At 29.1% G+C, this 17,799-nt stretch overlaps 4 protein-coding genes across 4 annotated transcripts; 1 reads left to right on the forward strand and 3 right to left on the reverse strand.

Annotated features, from left to right (window-relative positions):
- Nucleotides 1-825: 825 nt before the first annotated feature.
- On the reverse strand, nucleotides 826-7,755 carry LOC108550390 (sugar transporter SWEET1). Its single transcript, XM_017904135.1, has 6 exons — nucleotides 7,588-7,755; nucleotides 4,795-4,872; nucleotides 4,402-4,525; nucleotides 3,856-4,011; nucleotides 1,241-1,360; nucleotides 826-1,152 (listed from the first exon to the last, which is right to left on the reverse strand). The coding sequence occupies exons 1-6, from the start codon at nucleotides 7,662-7,664 to the stop codon at nucleotides 1,045-1,047; spliced, it is 663 nt and encodes a 220-aa protein (XP_017759624.1). The 5' UTR covers nucleotides 7,665-7,755; the 3' UTR covers nucleotides 826-1,044.
- A 1,500-nt stretch (nucleotides 7,756-9,255) lies between these two features.
- On the forward strand, nucleotides 9,256-9,990 carry Sem1 (Suppressor of exocyst mutations 1). Its single transcript, XM_017904133.1, has 3 exons — nucleotides 9,256-9,409; nucleotides 9,485-9,581; nucleotides 9,929-9,990. Exons 1-3 carry the CDS (start codon nucleotides 9,325-9,327, stop codon nucleotides 9,975-9,977), a joined length of 231 nt encoding a protein of 76 aa, XP_017759622.1. The 5' UTR covers nucleotides 9,256-9,324; the 3' UTR covers nucleotides 9,978-9,990.
- Nucleotides 9,991-10,489: 499 nt separating this feature from the next.
- Nucleotides 10,490-13,571, reverse strand: LOC108550382 (uncharacterized). The gene is made up of 8 exons (XM_017904128.1): nucleotides 12,934-13,571; nucleotides 12,537-12,867; nucleotides 12,133-12,461; nucleotides 11,842-12,064; nucleotides 11,382-11,720; nucleotides 11,121-11,274; nucleotides 10,883-11,046; nucleotides 10,490-10,792 (listed from the first exon to the last, which is right to left on the reverse strand). The coding sequence occupies exons 1-8, from the start codon at nucleotides 13,569-13,571 to the stop codon at nucleotides 10,490-10,492; spliced, it is 2,481 nt and encodes an 826-aa protein (XP_017759617.1).
- A 3,409-nt stretch (nucleotides 13,572-16,980) lies between these two features.
- Nucleotides 16,981-17,754, reverse strand: LOC108550383 (actin, muscle-like). The gene has a single exon (XM_017904129.1). The coding sequence runs from the start codon at nucleotides 17,752-17,754 to the stop codon at nucleotides 16,981-16,983; it is 774 nt and encodes a 257-aa protein (XP_017759618.1).
- Nucleotides 17,755-17,799: the final 45 nt, after the last annotated feature.

Genomic DNA, 17,799 nt, shown 5'->3' on the forward strand with positions numbered 1-17,799 from the left:
TGATAAATTTTAATTTATAACTAAATATACATTTACAGATGTTGAGAATACCTTACCTTGGCTTTTTTATTTTATGATCTACAGATTTAAAAAAAATATAAATTTGGAGGTTTTCATACTCTTATATTTTGCGTAGAAACATAATTTAATACAAATTCATATTTAAACTATACACAAGCTTAGAATACTACTTAGAAATTATTCAAATAAAAAATATCTTTTTAACTGAATAATTAAACTCTTTATTTTAATAAAACTATATTTAGCAATTATAAGAGCTATGTTCGTTTCAAATACAATTTACTATTATAATAGTCCAAAAATGTGTACAGATGCCCTAAACTATTAATTCTTTGATTTATCATATAATTATTCAATTTCACATACAGTTACTCGCATTAATATTCGCACACCATTATAATTTTCACTTCTATATTAACGTAATTCATTAATGAAAAATAATTTTTAATAATTTCTTTTTATGTACATGTATTATTCAATATAACATACATTCAAACAATCATTAAATTTACCCCCAAAATTGTAATATAGCTTAAATTTAAATTTATAAAGTTTCCGAATATTAATGTTCCCTTTTGTTTCTGCATAAATCCAAATATAAAGTATACAAATCAAAATTATAAAAGTGTTCGAATATTATTCTCACTAACTGTATCTACCTGCTGTAATACGTATTAAACTAATCATTTTACATAACTATTCGAAACTAAAACACTAATTTTTTGCACTATCAACTTTGTCGATCGAAAAGCAAAATCAGGTAATATCAAATCAAATGATATGTTTGTAAAATTTTATGTTCAGATAAGTATAATTTCACGATTTACAAAAGTGAACATTTCAGTGAATAATTCGCATTCATTTATAAAGTTATTTAGGCAAACACCAGTAGCTGTTCAACGGCGTTGACTATCATAAATGTTCGTATCTGTTCACTTTATTTTAATAATTAATTGTATACGCGTAGAAAAAATGTGAGAGTTAAAACCACTTTTAACCATTGTCGTTTCACTTTTTTTATTTTTAGTCTTTCTTCTCTTGACTGGTAACTTTGTCTTTTGATTTCGAAGGGTATATCACAAACAATGACATTTGCGTCGCAGACAAAACGAAGCCTACCGAGTTCTGAAACTATAAAATACATAGCATATTAGTAAATAATATGTATCTCGGAGCAATTAGTTTGCTCGAACGAATAGAAATTAGATACTCTACTTACAATGATAAAAGTGTTATTAATTATAATGCCATACAATAGCCACAAAAACGTTACGATGGTGCCCATAAATATGAGCGGAAATGGAAGGATATCCACATTTTTTGTCTGTATAATCTGTTTCTGATAAATGAAAAGAGAAAAGAAATATTATTACATAGAATATAAATGCATCTTACATATACTTAATAAATATTTAATTTCGCATTACTTGAAAAATTATTCGTGAAACTTTTGCATTATTTATTTCATGCAGACAACGAAGCTGACAATATTTTCTGTGTATTGTGCAATACTTCTAGAAATTATGAATTTCCTAATGATCGCATAACATCAAACTATTAAATAATTGATTTAAATTAAACGAATAATTATACTGTGTCACAGTTTTTACAATTAGCATCGAAACTGTTGTTAATAATCAATAGCTCGGTTTAATTATTATTCTAATATAATTATAAAACGTGATCTCTCGTATTAGCTGTAATTTAAAGCTGTAAGCACGACGAATGCAACACGATATCACGGAGTAATTGACTGATATAATAGATCGTCTAATGAGACAAGTGAGAGAACAAAAAAGGCCCAATTGATGAAGTAGACTTTGGTCGATATTCATTGTCATGGAATAAAAACAGATGCTGATTCTTCCCGTTGGAAAAATATAATAAATAGATAAATAAATAAATAGCTGGATAATAAATTGCTTCATCAAAATGTACATATTATATACACATTTTCAAATTAAGTAATTTCAAAATAATACTTCAGCAAAATTTGTAAAAAGAACATAATTATGAAAATCTATGTATAAAGCATACAGGTGACCCTCGTATAATGTGGTATTAATAAACCACGACTTATAAATTGTAATTAGGTCTTATATAACGCAATTTATACATACATATATTTTACACCAATTTTGAAGACTTTCCACTGAACCAAATGATACTATTAGGAAATCCTTGAATTCGTATTAATGTCCGATTTTTCAATATGTATTGTATAAAAAAGATATAGCATTTTATTAAAAAAAAAAAATAACGACCTTGACAGTTCATCCATCATTTCCTTCACAAAGAAGACATTCATACCACACTGTCCCCATTCATATGAAGCAATTCTTGCCTTAACATTTTTTTTCTATCTTTCATCGTTTCCCAGATATTCCATCAATTCTAGATAAAAAGCAGACAATGTGTATGTATATATTAGCTTTATGTACCATTTTTAGTTTTGTTCAAATTGTACTTGCTGAATGTGATCTTACGTGATACGAAGGTTACCTACAGTACATATGTTATATAACATCAAATATAAGATTATAATTTAAACAATATCATATTTTAAAATTTATTCCATTAATTTTACATTAATATTCGAATACCACAATATTTTAGAGATTATTGCCATGTACATTTATAATTTGTTTGTTTATATTTACTTATATTTATTTATATCTATTTATAATAACATTACCGAATTAATTATTCTCCATATTAAAATACTTTCTGTAATTAGTCGAAACAAATTTTATTTATTTCATATAGATTATATAATGTTAATATTTAACATGGCAAAGGTATATAAAAATATATATACTAAAGGAATATAGGTAAAAATTTACATTAATGACTTTACCTTAAATCAACTTATTTTTTTCCGATTTTTTCAGAAAATGCTGTAATTTAATGTCTACAAGAAATATACATTATATAGTTATTTTCTTTGTAAAAAAAATTTTTTTAAACTACAGGACGTGTAAACTAATTATCATAATTTTAAAGTACGTTATAAAAAACGAGACCCTAAATAACTTTTATTTAAACAATAATTGGCGATCGGTCATAGTTTTCCAGATATTTGCAAAAATTGTCGACACTACTACATTGAACTCTGTATGTGTGTTGATAACATTCATTCTTCGAATTCTTCTCACTTGTCATATTCAATACAGTCAAATGCTTTGACAAATTAGATCTGATAAAACAAAATTTATTTTATATGATAACACGTCGCGTTCATAAAGATAGAAATATTTTTAGCAGAGTTTACGCGATAAGTAAGGTAATCTACGATTTTGAATGTGAAAATAAGAGAAAAATTATTTATGTTCGGCTATAGATTCGAACAAATTAACCACTCCCCCGATCAACGAGAAATTTATACAACACGTAATAAAATACACTAAAATTCGAACGTTCGATATGCAAACTTTATCGAGAAAATTATAGCAACTCAAAGTCAATTTAAAATTTAATAAAACATCGGAGATACAATCGCAACTGTCGAAACTTCATAGATTTCATTGAAACGAAACTACAATAACAGTGTTTCAAAATTTCCATTCTAGTTTCGCAATTACTATTTTGTTTGATTACACGCTTTTCGCATGATTTGCCACGGCTTACAACTTTTCAGAATTTCTTGGCGCAATATAAGATCGTTGTGTAATGATTATAGAATATCTCGTCGAGTTTCGTACAAAATACACAAAAAAAGGAAAACAAAAAGAGAGAAATTAAGAAAATCCATCGACGAATTTTGAGAAATATCGTTAAACTTTTCACTGAATTTTATAGGAAAGATACGTACGAAGTTCATGAAATACTACTTACTAAATGTATAAGTGGAGATGCCATTAAGAAGAAGAATAGTATTGTCACGATTAAACCATATCTATATTCGATCTTCTCGGGACTTTCCATTTGTGCATACACAAGGAAGACCATTACAAAAATCGTTGCCTTTCCTATTAAAGCAAGCGTATCCTTCTAAAAATGCATAAGATCTGATATAAAATATTTATGCAGACAGTGGTACAGTTAGAAATATTGGCCTGAAATTTGTTCCCAAATTTAGCAAATACTTTCGTTCTTCATAAAGACACGACATATACTGAACTATCGGTATATTTATATTTTATTATAATCGATTGAAATTAAAAAAAAAAAAAAAAAAAAAAAAAAAAAGTCTCATTATATATTTAATATATAATCGGTTGGCTGTGCATTAATTTGCAAATGGGGAATATATATAGTATGTTAAAATAAATTATTTTGAAAGTGTCGATACTCTTAGCAATATTCGGAAATAATAAAATGAATTTATAAACGTTTGTGTATTTTCTATATGCTTCTTAATTTAGAAATATAAACTCTTACCGTCTGTGGTGAATAATAATAATATATAGCCATATATACTGTATTTGTGAGTAATCCAAAGACATTGACATTAATCATTGCAGGATCCCTCACAATCCATGCATACTGAAGCATCAAAATGCACCTATATAACAAATTTTATATCCACTATTGATCTATCTATATATGTACATACATATCCCTTATGTTATAATTTATAGTATTTTTTTTTTTTTTTACAATTATAAACAGAAAATGATCTGAGAAACACTTCTGTTACAAAAATGTCAACACTAGATTTCAATATCTCCACTTTACAAAAATAAAACAATCAGCAGAATATTCTAAATACTATTAAACGCAATTTATTTGTCATTATGACTTCTGAATTAAATAATAAAGTATTGCACTCACATTCCTATACCACCCAAAAAGGGCATTGGATCAAAACCTTTGGATGAGCCTTTTCGATAAATATCCTTACACGTAAATCTACAATTAAATGATAATCAAATATTATTATTAATTATTGTATATACCTAAAATTAATATTAATAAATTTATATAAAACCACATGTCGAATTGATGAAATGAAAAGATATGATTTTAAATATTTCGTTTTATAGATTAGGATACTAAATAACTATTAAAGTAAAATATTGATTATCTGAACGTCAATTATGGGAATTTTTATTATACTAATGACTGATTATCCGAATACTGAAATTGTTTAAATCATTTATGTCCTATTTTACATTTATCTTATTAGGTATATATCTTTTCACATAAAAAATATTGATTATAATTATTTAATCATTTAATTTCTAGTTGATATATGACATAATTCAAAATTCAGTTCTTCCGATTATTCAATTATCATCTGAACAGATTTATCTTCCAATTAATTCGAATAATCAACGTTTTATTGTACATGCACATTATTAGATAACTACACACAGATATATTCATGAATCATGTTATCTCAGCACTTCTTTCTAAGATTCCTAGTTAATTGCTTAATTTTATACAGGGTGTATGAAAATTAAATATCATGACCATTACAGCGTGATTCTACATCTTCAAATCAATGAAAATCTGTTTAAAAGAAAGTAGTTGCAAAATGGTTCTTGAGCATGATTTTCAAAGTCAAGCTTTTCCTTCACGTCGTATTTTACTCGTCACGAAGACGATGTCTGAAAGGAACCATATAAAATAAATCAAATTCCGTCTACTCTATCAAAAGTTCTTTTTATTAATATCTCGGAAACTATTACATTCCCAAAGATCAAATTTTAATTTTAAGATTGATTTCTCCCTTTCCTCCAAATTTCTTCATCAACTACTGGAACCTTTCGAAAAATTATTCCAAAATCACTGAGAATGGTAAAGTTTAGTTTTTAAGTTCACCCATTGTATGTATACCTTGAATGTTGTAACAGCATTGCTATTCATGACGATATGTTTATGGAAACGGTAGGTAAACGGTTATTCTAAAATTCTAAGCTCATACACACAGACTATAAATGCGTGTCGAATTTCGTGCAGTTGCAATAGTTTCTTGCAAATATCTCGAAAACTAAGATTGAGCGGCGATTATATATGCATAAGAGAAAGTCGTTTAAAACGTTGATTTCTAAAACGTATCTAAAAATCATCGAAATCGAAGATCCTGTTGACTTCCTTAATAATTACCAGTAACATAATTACTTGTATGAAAATGGCTTATGAAATGTATATAAAAATATATACATGTATCTGTTACAAATAAAGCTAAAAGAGTATATACTATTATAGTACTATATACTAGTAGGATACTGCTCTTACCTAACCTAAGCTGATCTACTACTTGGATAGATTAAGTTAAGTTAGGTTAGGTTAAATTTAAATTAATATTCCGGACGCCGTGAGACGGCCGACCACGCAATTCAGAATCTGAAATCATTCGTTTCTTATAACATGTTCAAAAAACGTTGAAATCGCAAGATAAGAGACTCTTTGATGGCTTCAGTAATTTGTGTTGTAGTTGCGCGTAAAATAAGCGGGAGATAATTGCACGCCATTAGAAGGCCTCGATAAGATTGTAAAGATCAATGAGATAAAATTTGGAACTTGCAAATACCACCGTGAACATTCATAGCACAGGCGTGTATAGATAGATTTCAATGTGGTAGTAGCAATAGTTTCCCGAAAATATTTTGGAAACTAGGATCGACCGCCAATTTTTTTGAAGGTAAAGGTTGTTCGCAATGACGCCCTTTAGAACATATTTCAAGCCTATCGGAATCGGTGAGAAAGTGGTAGTACGACAATTTACCATAGTTTAATTATTTGTGATGCAATGATTCGGAAAATTACGACACTTTTAGAAGGAATTTAAATTAACCTTAGAACTACTTTTCACCATTGGGAAAGCGTAGAGACAATTACGTGCATGGTAGACATCGCGCGCGACAATTTGACTCGCTTCGAAATTTCATTTATATAGCTTATAAAAATCAAATATTAACATGGGAATAGTAAGAAAAGGGTTTAGAAAATACAAAGTATTTATTCGAATTTAATGCCTATACAATTACTACATAATACGTAATTTCCTCAACGCGTGCCAACCACTTTATGACTATTAGTTAACGTTGTATACAAACGAAGCAATTATGGATCTCGGCGTACGCTGCTGGACGATTAAATATTAACCAGTATATAAGTACATTTTGATATTCTTCCGGAAAACCCCAGTGGCCGATCGGCACAGAATTTTGGGGAGAAAAGGGAGAAGGAGATTAAACCCTAAATATAAAATTTTAACTTCGGGTACTTATCAGTTTCTGAGATATTAATAAAAAATATTTCGTACAATATATTTAATTCATTTGACATTGGGACTTTTCGGAAGTACAGCCATATGTTTTCCTTTTATTGTGTAATTTACAATCAGTATTCTTACAACATAATAAGAATTACATTAATCTTATCATAAAATATTATAGAAACAAAAAATCAATTATTTACTAACTATATCACGTGCCATGAAAATCAAAAAAATAATCTGAACGTAAATGTAAATATTAAACTGTGAGTAATAGACCTACTGAGTATGTCAAACACTTTCAGTTAAAAATATGTATTTTTTAATAGGAAACAAGTGTTGTATTTGTAATGAAGGTACAAATTAAATGAAAAAAAAAGGTTTGAAATTTCTCAACTTACGTTCCAGCTAACATATGACCCATTGTACAAATTGAGGCACATAATGCCACAAATTCTTTATAATCCTCTAAACCCATTCTGCGTTAACAGTTGTCTTCTTTCACACTCGACAACTACTACGAATCACTTGATCGCAACAACACGAGCACGTATGGAATGTATGAAAGAAGGCAATGATTGATGATTTTATTTCCATCTATGCTAACGTGTCGCCCCACTGCGGCACAAAATCACAATTTTATGCTTATCTATACATTTGAAATTGTTATTTTGCACAATATATCCCATAATTTAACTTAATTGTATAACAAAAAAGTTATTTATTTAATGAATATATTATATTATATACACTATAGAAGACAATAAACGAATATGCGTGTTTATCAATGCTTAAGGCAACCTAGTGATTTAATAGAGATATAGTTACTTTTGGCGCTGATTTTAAATGTATACATAACTACAATAATTTTACTTGTTATATCGTGATAAAAATAATATATTTTCTTTACCAATACAATATATAATTACAGTACAGTATAAAGTTGATTACTTGAATTAATAACAGAACAAATCTGTTGAGATAATCGGTTTTTCGGATAATCTGTCTGAAAGAAGCAAATTCGAAATCATGGTATGAATCAATCAGAAATTGAATAATTTTTAAATATAAATGGTTTTTTACGTAAATGAATACATATCGAATGAGAGAAATAAAGAACAAAAAGTAAACAACATATTTCTAAATGCTGCCAAGTTACAAACTCTGTCATACATATACATTTGTATAACAGCTATTCTTTATAATGTTCTTTTCATTGAAATACAATACCTAATTCATTTTCAACTTTGCTATATATTAAAATAATACATTAACTAATCCTACATTCTGTCACAACTTTATTCATATCATTATTTGTATCAGCACTGATGAGATAATATTATCATCATTCATTTTTATATCCTAAATTATTTTTATCAATGGTTATTCGTGACTGTTACGATAATCTTCAACTCGAGGTATATTATATATATAAAAAAAAAATTGTGATTCATCAAAATTTAAAACAGATATAATGTATTTAATCAGTATGTATTGTATTAATTTACTTAAAAATGAAAATTATTTAATAGTACGTAGTTAACATATTAAATTATATGTAATTTTATTATAATAGTATTGAGTTTATTTTTATAACCTAACTCAATTACTAGAATCATATGCAGAATCATATGCTTTTGTATTTTATACTAACATAACACCAAATGCTGCATAATTTATTTTTTATGTTATCGTTTTCATATGACATATTTAATCACAGTATATTTTTATTTTTATTTTTATCGAATAAAAATTTTAGGAAGAAAAAAGTTCCTAAGAATTAATTGAAAATGTAAACTTTCTTCTGTTAAATTGTACATTTTTATTTCAAACTAAGTAACATAAATTTTATCGTTTGTATAAAGTTTACTTTTATTTTTTTCTGCAAAATTTATAATATTTGACAAAGAATGTTAGTTTTATACAATTATTATTCAGCTATAAAAAAAATATCTTAAAACTAGTAATTGATCTTTTGTATTTTGAATTGATTTTATTATAATAATTTTTATCATTTCTTACTTCAGAGTTGGTAGTCTTGAATATTTGATTTATACAGCAAGAAAAGTCTCTAGAAAATTCAAACGCATTTCAACTTATATAAAATTATTTTTAAGTGATAAGTGTTAAATCTCAAAATGTCAGAAAGTAAAAATGATAAAGCAAAAATCGATCTAGGGTTATTAGAGGAAGATGATGAATTTGAAGAGTTCCCTGCAGAAGGTACGACAATTTAATGCAGTAATATAAAAATATTATATGGCATTCTAACCTCAACTTAATTGAATGACTTGATAGATTGGACTGCAGTTGATGAAGACAATGAAGATATTAGTGTTTGGGAAGACAACTGGGATGATGATGATGTAGAAGATGACTTTAATCAGCAATTGCGGTAATTTTTGTCATAACATTATTTCAAAAAGTACATGCTACCCACAATTTATAAATAAGCAAATAATTAAAAGTTTGATCTTATTAGTAATATTTTGATTATCTAATTGTATTATATACAATTGTATATTAAACAATATACAATTATTTATAATAAAATATATAAAATATACAAATATACAATTGTCTGATAACAAAAATCATAAATTTCTTTAAAGTCAAACAAAATTAAGAAATGTTCATATATATAAAACATGACTAACAATAGATATTGATGAATGAATATTAGTTAATATATATTAAAAACATACATTATAAAATTGTATAAAATAAAATTATATGTTTCAGAGCACAATTAGAAAAACAAACGGCTCAAGACAAAGGAAAAGAATCTTAACTAAATTATAAATTATGTATTATTATTCATAAGAATAAATATATATTAGTCTATTAAGATTTTGCATACATTTAAATTTTATTTTATATATTATATATATTAATAGACTTTTATTAAATGAGAAATATAATAATTTTTCATAAACATTTGTACAAAACTTAAACATTAAATATAAATGTACAATAAATGCATGTTGTACCTAATATGAATTAATACATTATACAAAACTCATATGAGTTGTAGTATACTAATGAAAAAAATACTTGGCATCCTTATTATAAATATGTAATCAGGTACACAGTTTGTTTTTGAAAATTTTATATAATTCTTCATTATCAAGACAACAGATTATGTACATGTAGCACATCAATTCCTTTTGACTGAAATATATTTCACAATAACTATCAATTTCTAGTAATTCTAACTAGATTAATAATTTAATAGGATTGAACAAAAGGAATTGAATTTATTACTTGTTATTGAGTTAAATTAAAATTGTTATTTAAATGGAACTATAAAGGAGCTTTACTATGACTTGACCTACATGAACTTAACAACTGTGATGCCAGGACATCTAATATTTGTAGGTTTAAGTCCATATTAATTTTTTTTATTTCATAAGTATCAAGTAAATACTTTATAATATTTAATGTATCATCTTCGCCAAATATTAATTTTATATCATTTGGAACTTTTATGAATATTTCTTGCAACAGTCTTTCTCTTAGTGAAATTAATGGTTCTTTGGAAAGTTTATTTTGTACAGTACGAAGTGATACATTACTCAAATGATCAAAAATTCGCGAAGTAGCAGTCTGCAAATCATGTAAAAATTCGTAATTGGACATCAAAATAATAATATTTCTTCCAATGATAAAAGGTAATAAAGAAATTTAAATTATTACTTGTAATACAGATTCAGTAACGTTTCCAAGGAGTAGCTTTGTCCATCTAACAACAGCTTCTTGCTGCAATGCATTATTACTTCCAATACCTGTCAATAATTCACAAATAAGGTCTATAATAACACATGTTAATGTTAAATGTGAATCTAGTTCATCAATATCCTCTGCAAAATAAAAGTAAGGAAGTAGAAACCTTTTTATAACACATTTAATGATTTTTATTATACAATATACTTACCTTCAGAAGAACTTTTTATAATTTCCCACCAATGACTTAATAATGCAGAATCATTGGTACTGTCCATTGAGTCAACAGCTTCATAAGCAGTGTCCACGGAAGAATATTCAGTTCGTTCAGTTAATAATTGTTGAACTTTACCTGCTAAGCTTTTCTGTTACAATAAAATACAATTTTTGTATTAATTATAAAGCTAAGTCTATCTATGATCTCTCTGTATTTAATATTTATTAATATTCATTAAAACTTATATTTAATTACCGATTTAATATCTTCAATAAATCTCCATGGAATATCAGCTAACGGCATTAACGTAGGTAATAGAACATTTTCTTCCTCTTGATCTATTTCAAAACCTGAAACGACTACTTTTAGGGTATTAAAAACACCACTTACTGTTTTGACCAAAAATTTTTCAAATCCTGGTGCAACTACATCTGCTTTTTTATTAATGCCACTACTTGGATCTAGAAAATGTCGTAATTGCGATGGACATTCATTCGGCAAACGAGCAGTTAATGTCTTTAAATAATTCTCTAATTCAAGACGACCACCTGCTGGTAACACCAAATTTGACATAACAGGTGCTAATTCAGGGGCCTGTAAATTTTACATTATATAAAATAAAATAAAGTAAAATATACATAAAAAAAAACAAACGCAATAAAATAAACTAATTATATTTTATTTAATTAATAAGTAAACTAAGTATTCAACTCACCTCTTGTAGACTAGCATGTAACTGAGCAAAATCGCGGTATTGTCTTCTAACAGTAGCAGTTGTGGTTTCGAATAGATCAACTCCACGTTGTTCTATATCATCGAATTGAATACAGTAAAGTAACTGTTGTGACCCATCAAAAGCTGTATGAAACTCTGTCCAAGGAATTGACAGATTTGTAAATTGATTACCTCTGATTACATAAGACTTTTCATCCATATGTCTGAAAAATATAATATAAAATAAATATTTGATATATTATCAAAAGTAAACATTGATATTAGTACTCACAAAGGCGTATTTACAGTTGACTTTTGTTGTAATACAGTTCTAAGTCTAGCAATTGTTGTAGCAAAATCTGTAGGTTCTTCATATATAGGAGATATTTTGTCTTCTATTGCAGAATCCATTTCGTCTATAGCTTGACCCCATAGACCTCTATGTTCTGTACCTAAATTATTTAAATGTAAAGTAGGTTTCTTATCATTTATGGATAATGAGGTATTTTTATTTTCAATTAAAGCTTCAGTAGATTCAGATTTTGAATTTGGTAATGGTCGTCGAATCACAGCTGCAGTTGCAGACGTTATACCATCCCCCAGAGCGCTAGATATAGCCTTCTAAAATAGTCATTTCATTAATTGATAATAATTAATAATAAATAAATTAAACATTATAAAATAATGAGCATATACTTTTACGTTTGATACATTTTCTTCCTGTTTATTTTGAATTTTGGCAACTTGTTTTGGTACCGGCTGCAACAAATTTAATAAACTTTGAAACAGCCATATTGGAGAACTTACTGTTTCAATAACTATTAATAATCTTTTTGCTAAAATAGATAGTAATAGTTTGCATGGTAATGAACTTGTTATCTCCCATTGTAAAAATTCTTGTGCTAAAATAGAAACCATTCGATGAAGCATGTACTCTAATGCTGGTACATTACGAGAACCAGGATGTAAATACTTAAATGCTTCTTCTACATTTGGTGCAGTTCCTTTCTCTACCCGCCTTAACGCTCTGTAATATAATTCAATTAGTTTGGACATATAGTTATTTCACAAACATATATATGAAATATCATACCTATGATACTCTTTTAAATGTAATAAGAACACATTAGACAACTTATGAGTAAGTCTTACTTTGTCTATTAAATTGATTTTATGAAATAATTTAGACAATAATTTTTTTAGTAGCTTTTGTGCTTCATTAGGGAATGATGCATCATCACTGATAGATTTATACCAAACATTTATGCATTTCAAATTTATTTCTTGTACTAAATTATCTATTTCTCTAGCTCTTTTTCTTTCTGGTGAAATACCCTTGTTAGTAGATGGCTTCTGGTTTTCATTAGACACTTGTACAGAATTTATATCTTTATTTATTTCTATTTGATTTTCACAATTTTTGTCATATTCACTTTCTGTTTTATAATCGCATAACTTCAAATTACTTGTAAGCTTTTCATATAACCAGTTATTAAGAAATTTTATATTAAGTGGGCAATTTGCTTTTAATGCAAGTTGAAATAAAAGACAGCTGAACCACACTGATGCTATTATAAGAAAAATAGCCCATAAAATGGATACATATATTGGTAATGGTGTGAGACCAGCCCATTCTTGTATAACTAAAGATAACAATGCACATAATATACTTAGAATTAACAATATCTGGTTCAACCAGCTCATTGGTATAACTTTTCCCATTGTAAACATAATATAAGAATATTACTTTTAACATTACATTTTGTGCCAGTACAATATAAATCTGTAAAATAAATATTTTCTTTCCTTCATCAGTTTTCCATATTGTTCAATAAATACAATCTACATGTTTGAATATCAATACCAAAAAATTTCCTTAATATTCTAAACACTAGTATTCAATAATCAATAATATTCAAAATAAATATTCTCAAACAATACTTACTTTATAAAAAAAACTGTTATTTAAAATTGTGTGTTATTAAAAAATCAAATTTTTGTAATCTTTATACTTTTTTCCTTTAACTATATTTATTTGTTATAAACGTGTTTCAATTATTTATAAAACTTACCTTACACTTCTAAATTCTTATATTACTTGTATTGACATATTGATGTTTTATACTGTAACCTCAGCATTTTTTATTCTCGATTGAACTGGATTACTAAATTCTTGGTATATCGTTTCATATATACACATTAATAATAATAATAATTCACTAACTTATTTTCTTTGTACTTGTATGCATCTGGATTTTTATGAACATTTTATTTTTTTTATTACACGATAAAACGTAGATTACATCTTAAAAGGAATGGCGGTCTCCTTTGTCATCACACCATTATTTTTATTTTAACACAATAAACATAACAGTAATAACTATTACAACTGTTTCACATATAAATAACATTTTACATAGAATACATTGATAAATTATATTTAAACAAATTCCTTATAAAATAGAACGTAACTATTATATCTCGTAACGAGGTTATGGGTGGGAATAGTTACTTTTTGCTATTTGTTGATAAGGAAGTTACATACATATATATAATTATGACAGATGCGTACATATGTTGAGACAAAAAATGATTGAATATAGGATGTATAGATGCATATGTAGGTCATTTACCTTTCACTATAAAGATGAAGAAATATGCAAATTCTGAATGTAAAGTAAATGGCAATTTTTACACTTGTAATTTAATTAAAAAAATTAAATAAGTGTTTTAAATTGCTAAATATGGATTATCTTATCAGCATATATATACATGTATATGTGTATTAACGAATTAATAAATATATATATTAATATATATTAATAAATAAATATTTTGATTATTTAAAAATTTACTATCAAACAGAATTAAAAATAAATTTTGATTATACATTCAATGCTTATAATCAATTGCATTTGATTAAATAATTTTCAATAAACTCGAAATGATGTACACACCTTACTAATATCCATAAGTGTATAAATTGAAATTTATAAAAGATGGTAAGATATTTTTTATTCTATCATAAGAAATATTTGTTATATCTAATTCGTATCACAAACATACTATTTATTATGGTTACTTACATACAGACATATGATGATCGATAAAGTTATTAACTTTCTATTCAGTATATATTAGTCATCAACAAATTAAACGTGCATCGTATCAATGTTATCACGCAACTAGATAATAAAGTTATTTACTAACTTATCAAATAAATCTCATTTATCATAGCTCATGATAATTTTTTTAATTTTTCCACAAGAAGGCTTATAGGTTTAATGAATTATCTCTCAGAGAAAAGAGAGTTGATACAATTAAACGATAAGAAAAAGACGCAAAGGACAGAAAAATTATACTATGTTGTTACTCTTGAATTTCTTCATTCAAGTCGAATTCATACGATAAGCATTTATGTACGTAATTTCACCTTAAAGAGCTGCATCCCGTAATAATCGTTGATTAAGTAAAGTCATCTATTTTCTAACATCAACATTTTTAGCACGTGTCTCTCTTTCTCTCTCGCAAAAGGGAAGGAAATGAGATAAAGTCGTTCTAAACCGCTGCACCTCTACCCCATGCAGGTGCAGGCACGCATGCATATAGATCCCAAATAGTGTGGGCTCTAATTTTAGTCGGTGAAGCGTCAGAATAAGCGTAAGTCACCCGGGGGCCTTGTAAGGCTAGGAGGCAATCCCGGGGACCCCCGGCATGCACTCCCAACAGCTACGGCATCCACGTAGCCGGCTACCGACAACTCTATTTTTGCTATTTCTTTGTTTGTACCACAGTTTTACCGCTCGTCTTGGGTTACGGCTTTTCCTTTGAGGAAATGTCTATAATCGACCTCCTTCGAATTGAAGATATACCGCATCGAACACGAGTCGAATCTGCTTCCGTTACAGCCTTAAAATATGGTGGTCGTTGCCTCAGAGGATTAATTTGAATACGAAACCGAAAGTTATTCGGATAAATAAGAATGTGCACGAAAAAATATGGAAATGAATGGGATCTTCCTAGAAGTAAATTTTAGGCAGGAACGACGAATCTAATTATTTCTATTTGCGACGGTTGATGTGATCTTCTAATTGGCTCGTAATAATGTCTCCGTAAAATGTTGAACAGGTGTAGACCTATCTCTAAACGTAGATCTATTTCTAGATCGAAGTATCATCGATCCTTAACATAGACTATCCTTTGTTCTACGAATTTTAACGCTGACATTACTGACTGACATACTTCGACTTTCAGTTTTACCTAATCGCGATAATAAATAAAGAGTTATGAGAATATAAAGATTATAATAGTTTTTCTTAGCCACTCTGTAAACCGCCAGCCTGTTGAAGCAAATAAAAATATAGTCACTCGTAGTTGCACACAGATTGGCTGGCTGCCAAAGTACACTATCTGTGGTTAAATGTCACGAGAATCCAAAACACGATAATTCTCTCGAAGTCCTTTGTCTATGAAAACGCAATTTGTCCTCGTCTGTTATGTCATAGTTTTTTGGGCATTCGCCGAAATACCGCATGCGATAAGGTTCACATAATCCGACATTGAATTATTATATAATACAGTTTTATTATCATTAATTATATGATATAATAAGAACAATACGCCAGGCAGCAATATGAGCCGACGTCGATGCGCCTGGTTATGGTTTTTCATATCGTATACTTCACTCTCGTCGATTACCACCCCGTGCGTATCGCAAATGCCAAATTACGTGCGCTTACGATTTCAAGAAAGCCTTTGTATCTGTGTGTATGTGTGTGTGTCTCTGTACGATACATGTAAGTCAGCGAATACATGTTTACAAGACCGGGAAGAGCTTGCTGCAATGACCGAGGAGATTATTATCAATAAATTAATTAGCGTTAATAACAAACAGTCGTGTTGTACAAACTAAAAAGTAAAGTACAGTCTGATAAATGTGTAGAATAAAGGCACTTCAGTAATTTTCCTTTCCCAAACCTCGCTTCCCCCCATTCTACCTTCTTCTCTCTTTCTTCCCCCTACGTTCGGTACATCCATACGTGAAGGGGTTACGGCTCGAGAAGTACGAGCACGCGTAGAAAAAAAAAAAAGAAAAGAAAGCAGGTGAAAAATCATAAACCCCCGAGCTGGGTGCAACACCTTAGAAGCACTTGCGGTGGACAATGCCTGGGCCGGACTCGTCGTACTCCTGCTTGGAGATCCACATCTGTTGGAAGGTGGAAAGTGACGCCAAGATGGATCCACCAATCCATACGGAGTACTTCCTCTCGGGAGGAGCGATGATCTTGATCTTGATGGTCGATGGGGCCAGAGCAGTGATTTCCTTCTGCATGCGATCAGCGATACCCGGGTACATGGTGGTACCACCGGAGAGTACGGTGTTGGCGTACAGATCCTTACGGATGTCGACGTCGCACTTCATGATGGAGTTGTACACGGTTTCGTGGATACCGCAAGATTCCATACCCAAGAAGGATGGCTGGAACAGAGCTTCTGGGCAACGGAACCTCTCGTTACCGATGGTGATGACCTGTCCATCAGGCAACTCGTAGCTCTTTTCGAGGGAGGTGCTAGCGGCAGCGGTAGCCATTTCCTGTTCGAAGTCCAGGGCGACATAGCAAAGCTTTTCCTTAATGTCGCGAACGATTTCTCGCTCAGCCGTGGTGGTGAAGCTGTAGCCTCTCTCGGTAAGGATCTTCATGAGGTAGTCGGTCAAATCGCGACCGGCCAAGTCCAGACGGAGGATGGCATGAGGAAGGGCGTAACCTTCGTAGATGGGTACGGTGTGAGAGACACCATCTCCAGAGTCCAAGACGATACCGGTGGTACGACCGGAGGCGTACAGGGACAGCACGGCCTGGATGGCGACGTACATAGCAGGGCTGTTGAAGGTTTCGAACATGATCTGGGTCATCTTTTCACGGTTAGCTTTCGGGTTCAAGGGGGCCTCGGTGAGAAG

The sequence above is a fragment of the Eufriesea mexicana genome, unplaced genomic scaffold, assembly GCF_001483705.2.
Source record: "Eufriesea mexicana isolate 0111107269 unplaced genomic scaffold, ASM148370v2 scaffold2720, whole genome shotgun sequence".
Taxonomy (NCBI): Eukaryota; Metazoa; Arthropoda; class Insecta; order Hymenoptera; family Apidae; genus Eufriesea; species Eufriesea mexicana.

Bases quoted from the DNA above. Each gene is read 5' to 3' on its own strand.
- LOC108550390 (XM_017904135.1), bottom strand. From the start codon at position 7,664: ATGGGTTTAGAGGATTATAAAGAATTTGTGGCATTATGTGCCTCAATT. The intron at 4,012-4,401 runs GTAAGAGTTTAT...ATGCATTTTTAG, and splicing joins ATTATTATTCACCACAGACG to AAGGATACGCTTGCTTTAAT. The intron at 1,153-1,240 runs GTAAGTAGAGTA...TGTATTTTATAG, and splicing joins TTAATAACACTTTTATCATT to TTTCAGAACTCGGTAGGCTT.
- Sem1 (XM_017904133.1), top strand. From the start codon at position 9,325: ATGTCAGAAAGTAAAAATGATAAAGCAAAAATCGATCTAGGGTTATTA. The intron at 9,410-9,484 runs GTACGACAATTT...ATGACTTGATAG, and splicing joins TGAAGAGTTCCCTGCAGAAG to ATTGGACTGCAGTTGATGAA. The intron at 9,582-9,928 runs GTAATTTTTGTC...TATATGTTTCAG, and splicing joins GACTTTAATCAGCAATTGCG to AGCACAATTAGAAAAACAAA.
- LOC108550382 (XM_017904128.1), bottom strand. From the start codon at position 13,571: ATGTTTACAATGGGAAAAGTTATACCAATGAGCTGGTTGAACCAGATA. The intron at 12,462-12,536 runs GTATATGCTCAT...TGACTATTTTAG, and splicing joins AAAATGTATCAAACGTAAAA to AAGGCTATATCTAGCGCTCT. The intron at 10,793-10,882 runs GTAATAATTTAA...CATGATTTGCAG, and splicing joins TTACTGAATCTGTATTACAA to ACTGCTACTTCGCGAATTTT.
- LOC108550383 (XM_017904129.1), bottom strand. From the start codon at position 17,754: ATGACCCAGATCATGTTCGAAACCTTCAACAGCCCTGCTATGTACGTC.